A 19,027-nucleotide genomic window follows, 5' to 3' on the forward strand; every position below is an offset into this window, starting at 1 on the left:
GCTTTGAAATGACATTGTCATTGTCAGGAATCAAGGATTTAAGAGTGCAGAGCCAGGTGCAGTGAGTGTAAGGTACAAAAACCTGCAGACTCTCTGTCCTTCATGGTACACAGATAGAAACCCCTGCTGCTCCTGACACTATGCTGCATTTTACATTGTTTTCTAACCGTAAAGTGTAAACTGAATGTAAGGCAGATGGTGGGAGGAGTGACAGATGGGAAAATGACCTTCAATAGGTGGATGTTTACAGTGAGGAGGAAGTAAACCAAGGAGGGTCCAAAATATACAGGCAGCTGCCGTTTTATTGGGTCTTGTGTATAAATTATAGAGAAGCATTTCTAATATTTTTTGTGCATCTCAAACACAGGAATGGTTGAAATTCAGTATAATAATAATCATAATAATATTAACTACAGCCACAGTTTGTGGTGCTGTTGAAATGCACTGGGATGAGATATCTATTATGTCTTCGCTGATATAAATGGGGTGGACAAAATAATAGCGACACCTGTCGACAAGAATTCCAGTGTACTATTTGCTGCAATACCCAATATACACTCGCTGGTCTCTATAAATAGGTTAGTTATTTTATTAATGTGTTTTATAAGGAGGTGGAAATGGGACGTGATTGGTTGGGATATCCTCACACCACTGAGCCAACCATTAACAAGGAACTGCATGCTGAACAACTTTGATGTTTCAAATTTTAAAAAAAGGACACGCTGGGTCTGTGATGATAATTACTAACTAAAAAGTGTCAACACTGAATAAACCCAGTACATAACACAAACTTTGTACCCTGCATATTTATGTTTGGACTAGATTTATGTTCCAGTTTAATAGAGCAGTTTTAGTTTCAGTTTATTTCTTACAATACAGTAGTTCTGTATGATTTTTTTCTCTCGTGTTTTTTTCCCCATATAAATGTCTATTATTGTCATTTACCTGACACAGAAGGAAACACAACAATTACATATGACAGTGGATGATATAACACCTGCACTTCCACTTTAAACAATAGAAAGAGGAAGCTCTTGTGTTTAGCTCAAATGCGGACGCTTCATGAATCTGACACCGAACATAAAAACAATCAACTTCAATCTCGTCTTCACTCGTTAAACACAACCTTCGAACACATATTTTTCTGTCCATTGTCTTTTCGCCTGTGTCTCTCTGCTTCTTCACTGACAGTTTCTGCTGCTCTGAATCACCTGTAATACCGCACTGTCATTTGTTGAGGGAGAAAGTAGGAGCGCTTGTTTTGATGTAGCTGAAGTCCCGAATAAAAATGTAGCAGAACTGTTCTCATTTAGAAATGACCTATGATCCTATAGAGGTATGAATTGAGATTGCGTTTTAAATACAATTAATCGTGCAGTCCTACAATATAGTGACATTTTCCTATATTTTCTACAAAATTACATGCCTGTACTAAATGTATTTTATAGTGAAAATAAAGGTTTAAACTAATCAACAGACTCACTTGTGGCTCCCAATGTCAACTGGTTAATGAAGTATGAAATTTCTGACTAAGCCGACTTAAAAAACTTGAGTTCTGAGTTTAGTTCTGGTCCGAAGAGAAGACGTGTGAGCTAAACAGCAGAGAATGTGCTCTATGGCTCTATGGCCCGTCCTCAGCACAACAAAGCCCAGCTGGAGTTTATTAACTTGTTAGTGGCGTTGCTACTTTTTCTCTGTTTGGTACACCGCAGGCACACACACACACACACACACAAACAAACACACACACGTATGCAGAGAAAGACACACACACATAAGGCACAGCAACATTCACAGGCAGAACAATGACAAAAATCCTTTCAGCGTCACTCAAAGCGTAACTACAAAACTAGAAGGATCCACAACAAAAGGTCAGATGTGGATGTCGTGCTCACACTCACACACCCAGTGACAAGTGAAAACTTTCCAGAACAGTAACTCGCTCTCTCCCTAACAACAGTTATTACCTTTTATAATCCGCATCGGGGTGTTGTAAAGTTACATACTGCTCATTTAGACATTCCAGTGTTCATGTGCTGCTCAGACTGCCGTTTAACTTTCCTGGTCGTTTAGCTGGCCCTGCTGTATCTATCAATGTATAGAGTGCAGTAGGCATTTCACAATGTCTTCGTGCACTATAAGCCACGCCCAAGTCGACATAACATGAAGAGTTGAATGTAGTGCCGCTTAGTTTTGAGATCTAAAAGAGACACGGATGTTTACAGTTATTAGGGTTTGGGTTTGTTTAATCAAGGAACTTGTGGATATAAAGATGCACCAACTCAGACAGAGAGAGGGAAATAACGCTGCTTTAAGAGGCTCAGAGGCATGGAAGCCATTTTGTGCAGCGTGTTTATAGTTGAGTGCAGCCAAGGCTACTTTTGTTGATGTTCATTTGCTGTGAGAAGGCTGAGTTGTTTACAGTGAGATAAAGATTTTACTCGGGATCACGCAGGGGTCGGAGTATGAGCTGGTAAATCTCAGGTTGTGTTTTGATGTTGAGTGAGGAGGCGGCGGTTTCTGTAGCGCACATGTTTGGGAACACCACCACCAGAAGGAGCTGCTTATAGCTGATAATGTATGTGATACAGTATCTTTACTGAGGAGACATATTCCTGCTTACAAGCAGAAGCGCAAAACAAGACGTACAAGACAAGTGATTTGAACTGATTAAATGTGCTTGCTCAAGGACACTCCAGCAGGGTGGATAACTTGTGATATGGACTTGAACTCAGGACGTCTAGCTGATCATGATATCCTGTTAGTGGTGCCTTGTGACATGTAATGAAATCAAATAATTAAGTGTATATTTGACGTTTACTCTTGCCGAGTTATTCCCAGATGGCCGAGGAATGACACACTGGATTCGATCTATTTATGGAATTGTTAATGTGATCTTAGATGATTGCCATACCTCAAATTCTTTACTCAAACATTTATTTATTCAAGATCTATCATACTTTACAGTTCCTTCTTTATAAAAGTGTGCATGTAATTAAGCACTTCCTGCAGATCTTTCACAATAAAATCCTCCAAGTAAATTGCAGGAGTTACTGCTTCTGAACTACTGAAAGTGTTTCACCTTAAAACAGCAGCACAGAACAATTCACACATCAAAGAGGAGCAGATCAGGAAACAGAAAGGCTTCTTTCATTAGAAAGCCTGTCTCTGATGACAGCCTGTCTTAAATCAAGGCGTGGTTCTGGTCACCTGTTTCCTATTTGGTTTGGTTTATTGACTAAATTATAAAATGCAGCATATCAGACATGACGGGGGGAAACGGAGATGAAGTCCTGGACTTACTTCCATTATTTGCGCTGGTGTTTAAAGCCTGTCCACCAACCTTTATCAAATGTAATACAGTATTAGAAAATAGTAAGTAAGTGAACTTTATCTATAAATCACTTTACAAAACCAGAGTTACAAAGTGCCGTACAAGAAAGTTAAAAACAAGAAATAACACTATAAAAACCAATATAAAGATATCCTAAAACTACCCAAACACAGAGGTCAAAAACCAAGAATCAATAAAAGCTACACAGAAGGAAAGTATTCATTGAAGGACAAAGTGCTTACAAAACAATAGGCACTAAAATAAAAAGAAAGAAAGAGGAAAAAGTATCTAAAGGCCGCAGTCATCAACTTAATCAGACTGGCTTGCCATAAGCACTGAACTACACATGAAAACTGTTTAAGAGGGGAAAAAAAAAGTGTGTCCCAGACTCTAATGAAAATAATTTGTGTGAGATTCAAAGCATATTTCATCACAACCGAGGGGAAGTTAACAATTTGAGCTGGTGGTGCGCGATGAGACGAGTGCTTTGTGAACCATGTGCTGTGTGTTACTGGATGGATTTTAGTGTGACTGCTCGAACGTCCGTACAGCTGTTCAGTAATCAGTAAGGAATCAGGAATGTGGCATTGCAAAGGAGTTTGGAAATACTGGCAACGCTGTGGTGACATACCTGTGTGTGTGTTATTATGTCACGTTCCCGTTCGATGTAAATGCATCCTTATGTAGTATAAAATCAAACACATATTGTCTCACACACTTCACAGTCACACAATATAAAACAGGCTCACATACAAACAGCCTGACGTGTGCTGAAAAAGTAACTCGCAGCTGAATGAATGCTCGAACAAATAAACTTTTCTGTGGTCGTGCTTTATGTCACATTACTGTTGGTTACATATTCAGATTGTGATCGTCTAAATACAGCACAGGCAACAAAACTGAATTCAGTTACTGGAATGTATTTTTATAAACTGTATGTATTCATAATCAATTCATTTAATTGTTTTGTTTCTGCTGAAGAGGCATTAGAGCTTCATAATACCCAGTGATAATCAATATGATGTATGGAGCAGAACTAGTTGTGCAAATAACACCATTAATGTTCCTAATGAATATTTAGAGCTATATTAAAGTAAACACACAGTATTTGACAGCTGCACAACACGGATGTGGTACGAATATGAACTTTATATCTAAGAATTGTGGAGCTACAGAAAGTTCTAAGAATGAGGGGTCTTTGACTGTTAGTTGGATAAAACAAGCAACAAGCAACCTTAAAGCAAAAATGATTAATCAATCAATCAATAAACCAATCAAGAAAGTCATCGGCAGATGCTGCTTCATCACTCCAAAATCTACTCAAATCATCCTCTGTAGAGAGCTGAATGTTTAATAAGTGTAAAGTTTGTAGTAAGCGTCATTTCTTATTTATAGTGTGACTGACGCGTCAGGTCCTGCCACCAAAGTAAACTGTCGGCAGTGCTGAAGGTAGATTTGTTTTTCTCCCAACTTGACCTTTAAAAAAAGTCAACTATGACTATTACCTAAAACCTCATTTCCGCTGCTGGATCGGCTCGGCTCGGCTCGGCTCACTTATTTTAGTTTTCCATAGGTCGAAAGTTGTGGATAGTACCGGCAACTGTTTTTGATATCACCTTACGAGGTTCGAAGCGAGCTGAGCCGATACTAAAAGGTAAGGTGTCATGAAGACAATGCAGACCTCTGATTGGTCAGAGAGAGTAGACACAATCACTGCAGTACCATGCAAACTCATCACGGTTAAACAGGCCGTATCTTTTATTCACTGAACGGCTCAATTAAGGACAACCTGCAACACCACGCTGTGGTAAATCAAGGAGGTGCAGATGTTCCTCTATTTGTGTGTGTGTGTGTGTGTGTGTGTGTGTGTGTGTGTGTGTGTGTGTGTGTGTGTGTGTGTGTGTGTGTGTGTGTGTGTGTGTGTGTGTGTGTGCTGAAGATTACGTCACTGCAGCATCATGTAGCGTTGTTACTACAGCAACACTGCATTGAGGGGGTCACCATCTGCAGTGGAAAATAAATCCAGAAAAGCACACGGTTGGAAAAGTGAGTAGAGTTGAGTAGAGTACAGCTCATACTGACAGTAAAAACAAATCTCATTTATGACCCCCTAACAATTTTCCAAGAAGTTTTTAAGATCCAGAGTACAAAAATAAAACCATGAACTAACTGAACTTTGACGGCAGCGATGTTCAAAAGACTTTATCAGACATCTCTACCACACGATTTTCCTCCACAGCAATCTGCTCGTATAACGAGTCATTATGCTCCAAATGCTCATCAAACGCGGAATGAGCTCGCATCCTTTTCCTGAAGATATGGTGATTAAATCATGTATAATGCATGTGCACCTCAAAGATATCCATTATGAGTACAGAGGCATAGTTCTCCATGGAGGACGGACAATGATGGAGATGAGAATGGAGCACGACCAGTGAGGTCGCCATGGTAATAAAGGAGAAGCTGGTGCAGACTGTTGACCAGTTTATACTGGCTCGGCTGACTAACCTTTATTCGCCCGACTGATAAGACTCAGCAGAGAACACAAGACCGCACAGAGGTGGGGGGGTGGAAGGATGGGGGCCGGTGAGGGGCGGCGGGTTAATCATAGGGAGGCAGGATGGTGTGAGAGTGATAATAACTACATTTACATGCGCACAAAAAAAAAAAAAAAAACCGGTTACTGTGAGAAATCAGGTTAAGGCAGGAAATCGGAGAACACATTAACAAGCGCCGCAGCTCCTTCGGTTACTTGCAAACCTGACAAACCAGCAGCTGATCAGTAACCATATTTCTCCCCAACCCCGCTCCCTAATGTTCGAAACCATGGCTGACATATTTTAATCTCATTAATGATGTATTCTGCAGCAGCTCGAAGAGTTTTTAAGCATTTGGACTGACGTTGCAGTGAGAGGACTCACTCTGTAGTGCGAGAGCAAGTCAGGTTTCTGATATCAAGCTACATTACAAACCTCACATTTACTGATAGTTTCTACACTTCCATGCATCACTGACTGCGTGATGGGATGTGTGTGGGAAATGGATAGAACACAAATCCAGTTTTATACACCTAAACACTGCCAAGAGAATTCCAGGCAAATCCACTTATCAAGAACCAACAAACCCTCTGCTTATTGAATTAAAGGCTCTAAAATTTAAGGACTTGGTAACTCTTAAAATAGAGCACATCGAAATTCACATAAAGTCAAAAATAAATTACTGCCTTAAAGAGTCCAAAAGTTTTCAAAACGAGGGAAAGCCAACATGAAAGGAATACGGATATAACTCTGGTGAGGGGGTGAATTTATGGAACAGTTGCAGTGAAGAACTGGAAAAAAGAAGTACGAATGCTTAAAATTAATTTAGAGCTGCAACTAGAAAATGATTTCAAACAGATTTCATTATTAATTAATCTGCTGCTACTTTTTTCAGGTACTGTTTGGTCGGGAAAAAAGAGCCTGAGGTATCAAATGTCTTCCGACCAAAACCTACATACAGTATATTCTAGAGCCCGACCGATATGTCGGCTGGCCCGTTATAGCGCTGGTATTACAGATATATCACGATTACTAACTGTTACTGAACATAACTCCAGTTCAGTGAGTACGTGCGTATTTTGTTCAGCGGGGGCGAGAGGTCCCGTTGGGGGGCAGAAAAAGTATTTATTGTTATTAAATTATAAGTGAAGTTTACTGTTTCAGTGCACTGATGTCAGTGGAAACAATAAACTGTAAATTATCCTGACTCCATTACAAATCTTTTCATAAGTGTTTAAAGTGTTTGATGACCACATTTGAGGGATCATTGAGGAAAAAGATGTGTTATCATGTACTGTCAATACAGTATATGTATAGATATAAATAACATTGGCCAATATACTGATATAGGAATTTTTCTATTTGCCCCAAATGTCCAGTATGAGCCGGGCTCTATTTTAATTTACTAAAACGATTCCATGTATGGCATTTTCCCAAAGAAGTTAATCAGTTATGAAAATGGTTGCAGAACTATTAACTAAATAACTACTATTGCAGCTGGATTGTAAATCGCTTTGGATAAAAGCGTCAGCTAAATGAAATGTAATGTAATGTAAAAAATAATTTAATGAGCACATATTAAAAATATATGATCATAATACTGGTGTTAATACGGCAGCCATAGCTCTGATGTCAGAGAGGTTGTGTTTGTAAAGAGGAATGCAGCTTTAGGGTCCCACAGGTAGAAGTGTAGGAGTGCAGGAGTGTAGGAGTGTCTTTTTTGCTGCATTTTTTTTGTTGGTTCCTCCTGTGCCAGATTTCTTCTATAAGTACTCAAAGACCAAACAAATATCACATTTTTCTGAATTTCAGAAATAATCTGCAGTTCAGCTGTGAAAACAGACTAAGATTTATTTAATCCAATTTTAGATACAAGGATTCAGCGACCAAGGAATAATTGTTTAACTGCACAGCGTTACGTCTGAGATGCTTTAAAAAGCCTGTTTGAATCCTGGTTGAGAACGTACCCGGGCAACAAATCAGCTTTCTCCAGCAAAAAAAAAAAAAAAAAAGCGAGCAAAGAAGTGGGGGAAGGGAAGTCCGAAAAAAATAAGAGAGTGAGGGAGAGAGGAAGGGAGGCGAGGCAACAGGAGACACAACAACAACAGGGGAGAGAGAGGGAGAGAGGGACTGAGCAGTAATCAGAAGATCAGACAGAAGTACAGCAGACAGGAGACAGAGTCTGTGAGAGAGTGTGATCACTGAGTGATGAGAGCACAGCTGACAGAAAGAAGAATCTTTCCAATGACGGTGGGAATTATGATTAATTAAGTGGTTTCATTTCTCCCCTCCATTATTATTAGCACAAAGAAGGTCGTCACCTCAAAGCTGCAGCTGATTTCCATCTTTTGAGGTGAAATTTAAGCCCTGAGTTTCGTGTAATGATGTGCAGCGTCTTCCTCTCGGTCTCTCCTCCCATCACTCATCCTCTTTCTCTCGCCGTGCTTCTTCTGAGAACAACACGATCGACATGCATTATTTATTGGAAAGTACATTTCGACTCGCACACACGCAGACAGGAGCGCGCGAGGAGGACGACGCGAGCGTGCAATTCAGATTCAAATGAGGGGAAGGTGTGTTCTGCGGGCACAGGTGTACGCCTGTGCGCTTTCATCCCTCCGCATGCAAATCGTGACCGAGGACGGCCGCGGAGACAGAAGACGGAAAGGACGGAGCGTGTGCAGGAAATGGATGGAGCGAGGAAGGGAGAGGCAAGAGGAGAAAAGATGGCGTGATGACAGAGCTGCAGGCGCTGTGTTTGTACAGACATCTGCAGGCAAATTAATCACGAGGTGGTCTCTTACTCCATTAAAATGCTAATGTAGGAAAATCTAGACATTTCCATATATTTGCAATATATCCCAAAGCCCGAAGAGTGTTATTATGCTAAGTGCAGGCTGAGTGCTGGATGTGGACCTAATGCCGTGACAAATCTAACCAAGATAAAGCCAAGATTAAAAGTCAGTTTAAGTGGTGAACTAAAGGGCAGACAGGAAACACGACATAACGCTGAAACGCTGCACCTTCATGAAGTAAGACAAGAGAAGATTCTGGATATTTCAACTTAAAAGCTGTGAAAAAAACGAGTTTCTAAAGCGTGTCTGAGTGGTGGCCTCCTAGAGGAAGAACAGTTTAGGTTATTTTACATGTAAGCCTCGTGATTTGTGTTCGCCTCCTGTCTTTGGCTCGATCTGTGTGGGCCAGCTGGGAACAGGTGAGTTAGCATTTATCTGTTCACCAATCAGGATAATGACATTTGAATCTAAATCTGAGAACAGTTGGTTGTTTGTTTTTGGTGCCACTTTTGATGAAATCTGATCAAACCAAACCCACACAGCCCCGATGAAGCGGATATGAGACGTTTTTGACTGTTACACCTGTCATAAAAAAAAAAAAAAAATCCCCCCAAAAAAGTATTTTCCAAACATAAACTTTGATTGTTACACACTTCAACATGTAAATGTAATAGAACGGAGAGAAAACAAGTTTTTCAGTGCGTGCAATTCTTGTTATGAGAACATAGCAGCAACTGGCAAGGAAAAAATACACAGTTGTCATTATCTTTGGCATAAAAATGCCTGAGAGTAAAAAACACTTTGGCAAAATAAAAGATAATTAAATACAATCGAAAGGAAACAGTTTTGAAACTCACATGATAAAGATCTTCTCTAATTCAGGATTCACCGAGCAGGAAGTTAACATGTGATGCTGTTAAGTACCGCAAGTGAAGAACTATTTTCCAAGCAGCGCTCGAGAACGCCGCCTCAGCTAAATAACTACGTTCCTGCCGGCACGCGCTGCTGATGGTCGACATGCAGTGATTCATTTATACGCGATGTTTCCGCACTGATGTAAAATTGGTCTCGCAGCCGGATATATCTACGTACAATGAAAATGTGATGACAATTCATCATGAGCCAACGTCCCGAAGCAAATTCCATCTTAGCAGTTCATATGAAACAATATGAATATCCAAATAAGAGCCGTTATTCTTCGGTAATGCAGACTGGAATTATGCAGCAACTGGTTCACTCTAATAATGACCTCAGAAAGCACAAAAAGAAAAATATTTCATATGATGGTTAGAAGCTTGTGACTACATGTACGCTTTCTTACTAATCAATGGAAATAAACACCCAGTGAAGTGTTACCGCTGTTAGGTTCAGTCTTTGAACAACTGCAGGAGAATCTGAGAAGGAACATTTTCCAGCTTTTACTTTTTTGGATGAAGGAATGCGTAAAGCACTCAAAATATTCCCCCACACCCTTTGTGAACTAGCTGTGGCCTTTGTCTGCTCTTAACTCTCGTGAGAAATGTGCAAAAGATATTATTGCAGTAACTTTTCCGTGACCCGTCAACACATTAGCAGGCAGCACAACACACCGGCTCAGGCAGGGAGCCTTTTTATGCAACAGAGGAAACGAAAATGTCAATGTTTTCAGTGGCGAATGCCGCCATGATTATTATGGCAATAATATAGTGATATAAATACACACTTCCTCATAGATTTTTTTTTTTTTCAGCATTTTCACATTTATTAGATAGTTTGACGAGAAAGATACGAAACGGAAGCATGTGTGGAGAAGGTAATAGGACATGTAATTACGTTTCCTGGCCAAAATTGAATGGATGTTGTAGCTATATATTACTTTTACCACTAGGTGAGATGTAATACCTGTATTTACCTAAATGTAGATTAAATATATATCTGGCACATTGAAATAACAAGTGTCTTTTAAATTCAGCTAAGCATATTATTTATAAACTCACGGTTCTGTTTCAAAACTCTATATTAACATCTGATGAAAGGATATTTTATTGATTGAGCAAAGATGGGTCGCTCTGAAAAATGTGGCATCTTGTCAAAAACTAATCAAATTCTTGTGAGAATTCAATATTACTCACAGAAACTTGCAATATTTTTGACACCTCCAGGGCAGCGGACACAAATTGTAAACACAACATTTTCACATGACATCATTAAAGGACGCTTTTTTTCCTTGTCGCTCGGTTTTTGGTCTCTGCCTGAGGCAAATATTTGGCTCTTTAGCTGCTAAACGCTCGACTATGTTTACTTGGTAGTTGCTGACTTGGTCTGTCTGCTGTTTGGCGCTGAGCAGGCGGTGCACTGTGGTTTTATAGGGCGTTTTTTCTGAAATGATGCCCGCTGTGACCGACAACAGCTCAATCATTACCGAACCAAAACGACAAAGTTGCAGCTTAACAGCTAAACGCTTCTTTGGAGCCTCATCGCTGTTTTTCTTTTATTCCAGTTCTCATTCGGTACAAAAACGTCTAAATTATAAAGCCATTTCAACTATTTTGAAAGCCGACATCGCCTCTCGCACAAAAAAACACGCTCGTACACGTTTCCTCACCTAGACTGGTGGGCTTGATGAGTTCGTCCAGCATGTCGTAGAAGGGCAGCCGCTGGAGCTTGACATCTGGGTGGACTGGGTGCAGCGTGGCCGAGGTGGGCAGGTGGTGCGTCAGCCCCGTCAACTCGTGTTTCCCAGGGCCGAGCAGCGTGAGGGGCAGTAAGGCAGCAGGCGACGGGGCTCCGCCGTGACCGGCGTGACCCTCGTACGCCAGCTGTGTCAGGCCAGCGGGCAGCGCTGCGCCCCCTCCTCCGACCACTCCAGCTGTGGCCGGGTGGTGCGGCCCGGGCAGGGCCAGCTCCGAGTGGGAAATCATTTTGGCGGGGAAGCGTCGTCGGTAGAGCTCTTTGATCTTCATGTGCACGGCGGGGCTGCAGCCGGCTTTCAGCAGATGCAGTGCCTTGGTCAGCAGCTCATGCTTGCGTCCGTGTTTGTTGCGCCCAGCGTAGCCCAGCAGCACCTGCAGCTCCGACACCCGCAGGCTCATCACCATTTGCTGCGATTGAGGAAGGGATGAGAGACAGGATGAGAAATAAACTCTTGAGTCGCAATGCCAATACCAGTTGCTTATGACTAATACAAATGACTAATGCAAATTGGGGTAAATACCAATCTTAGCGGCAACTAACAGGCAAGTTAAATTTAGAGAAGTAGTTGAAGTGTGTAATAATCCTTCAAACCAAAATCTGTTACTCAGCCTGGACCTCCTGTATCACAATTCATTGTCTCACCAATCCCTGAGGCAACAGACTCCTTTCAACTCAGCCCCCAGCGTTTTTCTTCCCTCTTTAAGTCTGAACATTAACTAAACTTGTGAGACTGTTTAAGAAAGGTTTCTCTACGGGGTGGAACTTGAGTGAAAAGTGCAGCAAATCAGGAGAATATCTGAATCAAGCCTCTCTCTGCCAGTCGAGGTGATTCAGAGCATGTAGTAAAGATGCTGTGCAGCTACGACCCTCTGGAGGTGTTCCAGCTACCGTGTTGAGAAACAGGGCCGAGCCGGGACACATTAGGCAGGTTTACTCTGTAGGACTTTCATACATACAGACTCAAAAGTTGTGGCAGAGTTGGGTTGCTTGTTCACTGTGAACCTGGTGCTGCAGCCTCGAGTCGCTCGATGAGCCACAAGATTTAAAAGACATCTAGTGGCAGTACAGGGGAATGTGGAGAACAGCTCAGTGCGAGCAAAAACCAGGCAACGGTCGACTGCTCTCGACTGATTCCCACAAAAACACAAGCACAGAGATGTTGTTGTTGTCTTCAGGAGGGGAGAGGGAGAATCGCTTCCTGTCTTGATATAGCACTGCAATGCCTACCAGTGTTGCCCATTTTTTTGTGTGATTGCTGTCTGGTATAAGGTTAAACAACATAAACAGTCGGAAAAAAAAAGAAGCATTTTTGCACTCAAGAAACAAACCGTGCAACAGGAAATTAAAAACGTCTTTGTGTGTTAGTACAGTAGCTCTGTGCAGAACTAAGACGGCTGTCCAGTCGGAGCAGAGTGCGTAAATCAAACGTTAAACGTATCCGACAGAGCTACAGATTTACGAGAGTCCAGAGACGGTCTACTACAGTCTACTACTTTTGCATGAACAGTGTTAGTCTCATTTCGCATTGGAACATTTGGGGATTGACGGTGGATGAAGACACTTGGCTGCTTTATTTTCAAACGTGTTCAAGTATGAAAATAAAAACAGAAAATAAAAGCGTAATTAGATGAGTTGCATTACTATTCTGGGGTTTTATCAGGCTTGACATTGGTGCGCTGTCTCTCGACAATACCAGAGGCTGGGCTGAGTCTGTACATTGAAATACCTGAGCTCGGCACAGCTGACAAGTTTGCCTCAAACACTGTACAGTTCTCCTCCTGACATAACAGCGTTTCATTTCACCGCAGTGCATACCATAAAAGTCTCTGTACGAGAGGAGCTTAATTCTCTAACCTGTGTATGAGAACAGCACCCATACAAGTACAAGTACACAAAGCACTCACAGTGCAGTTTTTGTTTCAATGCAGCAAGTTTTTTTTTTTTTCTTCTTCTTTTTTTTTTTTTTTATTGGAATGAGAGAAAAAAAAAACCTTTAACCAACAAAGAAAAGATTTTCTCCAGCTCAATGTGAGGCTGAAGCTGCACCTCCCAGGGGGTCGTGGGATGGAGGAGCTGCAGCAAGAGCACGGGGGAAAAGTATTTAGCTTCAAGCCCAAACTACAGCAAGCACAAGCGGTATGCAGTATGTATAAACCAGTATGTCTAAGTAGACTAACTTTTAACGTCAGGTAAATCTTCAGACTTTAAGTAAAAAACCCCAGTAACTGTACGTCAGCATTTCCTGCAAAAAAAAACCACGAACATCCCCAATTAAAAAAAGAGGGAGGCACTGAAACGAGTAAAAATCTTAAAGGAGCAGTGTGTATGATTTCAGGCAGTCCCTGACATTCACAAACGCTCCCGGCAGGGCCAAAGGTTTACAACATTTGAATGATTGAACACAAAATGAACAAAGAAACCACTTTTGCTAATGCAGGAGGAGGAGGAGGAGGAGGAGGAGGAAGAAGAGGAGGAGGGGAGATGAGCTGCAGATGTGTAGTAGGCTGATGGAGGAGGTGTGTGGTGAGCACAGAGCAGGCAGAATGAATGAACGCTGACTCAGTGATGAAGCGTGCTCGTCGGATGGGACAGACGGAAGTTGTGAACGAATGAACACAAAGGGGATCGGGACTGGATCTGGTTCAGGAGTCTCCAACCAGTCGATCACCATCTACCTGGAAGAGTCTAGTAGCTCAGATGAATAAAGGTTGGAGACCCCTGATTTTAGAAGCACCGAGCAGTAAGGTTGCAGATTACAACCCCCTGAACACCTTTTGCCTGACCCTCCCACCCAAGCTCCTCCTGAGAGCCGGCGTTTGATTTGTCCCTTCTAGGCTACTATAGAAATGGTGCAATACAGCACCCTGTAAACAAGAGGACCCGCACCTGGTGCAGACCTGAAGTCATTCTAAGAGGATTAAAAGTGACTGCACACTCAGTGTTTCCCACACATTGACTTAACTTGTGTGGACCGCCGAGGTATATTGACGGCTGCTCAAGTATAATTAGTTACCCATTTTAGCAATATTTCCCCCCCAAAAATTTGTTATTTGTCAGAGAGCAGCACGCCATCAACATGATCGACTAACAAGCGGCCAGTCTCCCCTGGCTCTGCTTCACCGCGTGTCTGCTCTGCACAGTGTGAGCAGGTGTTGAGCTCTGTCCTTTGTGAAACACGCAGAGATCAGAGGACAGAAAGAAACGGGTAAACGCATAAATTAGGTCAATAACATAAATACAACATTTTTGTCTGGAGCACAAATAGGAAACATAAACTAGGCTTAGGCCAATGCTTTCTTTTTGTTTCTGTTTCATTACTATTTGACGGAAACAAAGACATACAGCTGAAATGTGAGTTACGCACACGTTCTTTTATCTAACGGTGTAGGTGGGTGAAAACGTTCTTATGAACCCTCAGCAGCCATCAGTAGCATCCATTAACCATGCAGTCAGTACATGTTCCTAACAAAGCTACGAGACGGACCTTGAAGAAAGAAAAGTCTTAGCTGCATTGCACGGGCTACAAAAATGAACACAAACTGTATCTGCACACGATAATCAGATCTTTCTTTCTTGTTACTAACACACAGACACAAACCTACAGGGCAGACTGAGAGAGTCTTGGACAAACTTCCTCCCTTCATCTCCTGTAATGACAGAGCAGGGATAAAAAAGCACAGACGCACACAAACACACGCCCCTTAAATGACAAAGCACTCAAAACTGTTGGTGCCCAGTGAGTCCATTTCCGTTGAGCTAATCAATTATATACACATGTACACACGGCGGTTATAATTTCTATGTACAGAATATGTATTCTGCAGTGTCCATACAGAGGTTTAAGCCTTTCAGCCTTCAAAATTGTATTTTTGCTTGTTATAATGAGGCATATTCTTCTTGAGCTACACTGGGGTTCTGCATTTAATTGACATTTAAAATGACATATATGAAGGCTGTAGGCTATTTCTTGTGACCTAACCACAGCGGCAGATTTTTACACTTGAAAAATAAATATTAAGAAGCACAAAGGCCACTTTTTCATTGCTGGAACAGATTTCATGTAACTAACGATCCTCCTGTTTGACACTGATCCCGCTAAGGTTATTTTTTTTTTCTCCTTTAATATCTTCAATTAGGCCATTTGAACAATAAATGTTTTGAAATGAATATTGGATCTGCATATCAAATTTGACATACATTAAGAAAGACATACGCCTTACCTCACACATGAGCTTTTGTTTTGCTTTCTCTGAGCACTTTCATCATCTTTTGACTTGAAAAGCTGCCGAGCCTCTGTTGTTTGTAATGTTGGAGAGGACAGAGCCGTTCTCTACTTCGATTTTCTTTTGTGTGAGGGGCCCAGTTGTGAAAGAAACTTCTCACTACTGGATCATTAAAACGGACGTACGATATCAACAGTGAGTCTGAACGGAACTGAAACCCCGAAAGTGTCGCAGTTTACAGTAAAACCTGTTTCACTTTTGTACATCGAGCTTTCGGTACCTGCCAGTGCCGCAAGTACAACCGTTTTCTGCTTCAAATAACAGCATGACACTTCATCTGAGGCCATCCAGAACCCGTGTTTGTTCTGCTCTGTAGCAGTTTTAGTCAGAGATATTTTTTAGGATTTGTTAAACTTAGTTAAACATAGAAGAGGATCTATATGAAGACAAAGAAAATAAAATATATTGTATTTGTAAAATGTGAAAAATAAATTACTAATAGGCAGAAAGAGAAGAAAAACTGTAGTCTTAAAGCTATTTTCCTTGTCGTGGGTTTTACCTTTCCACTGCCTCGGTATGTACAGTAAATACATCCAGAAGTATGATAACAGCAGATAGGAACTCCACTGTAATGTTAACATACTTTCGGATATAGAAAACCTTGGCATAAGCATGTATACGTATGCACTATTTGCATAGAAATAGCATGAAATGAAAAGTTATATCATACTTTCTGTTTCATTTGATTTCAAATTCAAAAGAAACCAAAAACTTCCTTTTTACTCTACGGTGAGAGTTTTGGGATGACCCAGTTTATGTGTTTAGTGCTGCAGGAAAGGACCATTTTACACAATCTGGGCTCCAACCAAGCTTCACACTGCTCAAAGTGACAGAGCAGAGGCTGCTGTTTACAGACCAAACACTGCATCTTGTGTACAGCTGCCACATATGCATAACCATACGCGCACAAACACACACACACACACACACACACAGAGTTGTGTTTCCAGCACTTCAGAGGACATTACACTGATTCGCATTCGTTTCCTGAAGACTTGTCCTAACCCTAACGACTAGTTGCCGAACCCAAACCATACACCGAGTCATTTTCACCCTAAAATGTCATGATTTACGTTGAGAGTACACAAAAGAAAGTCAAGTCCCCACATTGTGACTTTGCAAACAAATGTATGTCCCCACTACGTAAAGAAAAAGTACACACACACACAGGAATACACATTTTACCAGTCAAGACGTAGACCTGTTTTTTGTCACTACACACAGTACACACAGTAAAGGCAAAAACCAGGAGGCAGGCGTCCATATGTGAATGTAATTCTGATGCCTTTGGTCTGATCGATGCTGCAGTTATAAAAACACATCAGTCAAACACAGACGGCTCCTGCTGCAGGAAGCTCAATCACAGGTGCAGCACGCAGGCAGCAGCTGTCTGTCTTTGCATTTTCACAATTCGGGCGTATATATATTTTTTTTTTTCCACAAAACAATAATCTGGATTTGAATTCAGTATTATTTTGGTCACTATCCCAAGATTTGAACGGCACTCTGGGACTCAGCTCATTGGTTCGACCCAGCAACTCTCCTGCTGGCGACAGAAACGACCGCTTCCATGAAATATGCATGTCCAAGACGAGAGGGGGGACGTGAAGAAATGATGACACTGGCTGCCCACCATTTTTCTCTCTCTCTCTCTCTCTCTCTCTCTCTCTCTCTCTCTCTCTCTCTCACACACACACACACACACACACACACACACACACACACACACACACACACACACACACACACACACACACACACACACACACACACACACACGACACCCCCCTCCCACTCTCGCAACACAGCAAATACACAAACACACACAAACAAACATGCACGCACACACGCCAACATTGCACTCACAAACACACACAAACACATGCACACACACACACACACACACACACACACACACACACACACACACACACACACACACACACACACACACACACACACACACACACACACACACACACACTTCCACCACACTGCGGATGTGTAACATTCCTCTGAAAAAGAGGGAAAACAAACAGAGGAGTGAAAACAGTGGAGGGAGGTGTTGGAGGGGAGATAGATGACCAGTTCACTCCTCTCACTCGCTCCTTTTCTTGTTCTCTCTTCTGTCAATCATTTTCCTTCCCAGGACAGGTGGCCTCCATCAAACTCCCCCCGTTTTACCGACCAAACACAGCATCTGAATGACACGTGGCTCCCAGCTTATTTTACCGAGTGATTTATTTGACAAGTATTTTTTTAAGGGGAAGGGGGATGGGGAGAGGGAGGGGGTTGGGGATGGGGATGGGGATGGGGATGGGGAGGGGGATGGGGAGGGGGATGGGGAGAGGTTATTCAAACACAAACAAAGCTATTTCTTAATGATGATCAACTGATAGGGGAAAAATACAACTTTGTTTGTCGTCTTCAGTGAGTCAAAAGCCACATTTTCTGATCATCTCTCAACAAAAGTGACCGGAACAGTTTACCATCAAGCTCGACAACGAAAACCTGTACAGGCTCACATTTAAGAAGGTGGAATCAACAAATGTTTTAGCCTGGTACTGCCAGACCCACATTAACTTCATAAATATATGGATCTGGCTACGCTCCATTAGGGATTGTGTCCCATCGTTGCAGCCCAATGGGCCGAGACCTCAGGTTAATTCTGACACTACTGGAGCAGCCTTTAACCAATCAGCACTGGCTACCATATGATGTATGCTGTAAACAACCATACACTGTGTATAAAACTGGACGTAGCCTCCGGGTCTGAGAAGTGTTGCCGATGTGGAAGTCCCTCAAACTGGCCCGTTGGCTCCAGAAAGCCTCCGGCTCCATAGACTCCCATTCAACTTCTCTCATGAAATACAAGTCAACACATTGTTTCCAGATGTCATGATGGTGTCATTCGTTTAAGTCCCTCCTTATTATTAGTTTTGTGGCAGTCCATCTGAAAATAATCCCATCATTGTTTAGATATTAGGCTTCAAATGCTCGACTGCATCGTAAACACACTTAGCCACGCCCACCGGTCCCTGATTGGTCCGCCCTTCACAGTGGCTGAGGGAACCTTCATGCAAACAGGGTTTCTAGACTATAAACACAGAAAAGATTTAAGATGTGAGAGATAGGCAGGTGGAGCCAGGCTGTGTTTTGACTGCTCAAGGATGAATTTACATGCACTTCATAAAGAAGCAGTGGCTTGTTTAGTCATGACACTGTTCAAAGCATCTGAAAGGAAATCATTGTTTTAAAGTAATATCAAAGAGGCATTTTGACATTACAGTGTCATAACATTAGTAAAGATTGGGCATATGTTGCTTGCTGCTCTCTTCGAAGACATAACTTTGAAAAGCATTTTAACTTTATACTCAACACTTGCTTAATTCTAAAACACAAACA

General features: G+C 41.8%; 1 protein-coding gene across 1 annotated transcript in view; it reads right to left on the reverse strand.

Moving 5' to 3' along the window:
• LOC138625015 (E3 SUMO-protein ligase PIAS1-like) overlaps window positions 1–19,027 on the reverse strand; it is a 54,466-nt gene that overhangs the window by 15,958 nt on the left and 19,481 nt on the right. Inside the window, exon 2 of the mRNA XM_069705666.1 lies at window positions 11,251–11,746. Within this exon, the coding sequence (XP_069561767.1) occupies window positions 11,251–11,746 (496 nt within the window). The remainder of the gene's footprint in view (window positions 1–11,250; window positions 11,747–19,027) is intronic.

This window comes from Brachyistius frenatus, unplaced genomic scaffold, assembly GCF_029030835.1.
Source record: "Brachyistius frenatus isolate BFR_SWC_R1_liver_20210118 unplaced genomic scaffold, ASM2903083v1 Contig_58, whole genome shotgun sequence".
Classification (NCBI taxonomy): Eukaryota; Metazoa; Chordata; class Actinopteri; family Embiotocidae; genus Brachyistius; species Brachyistius frenatus.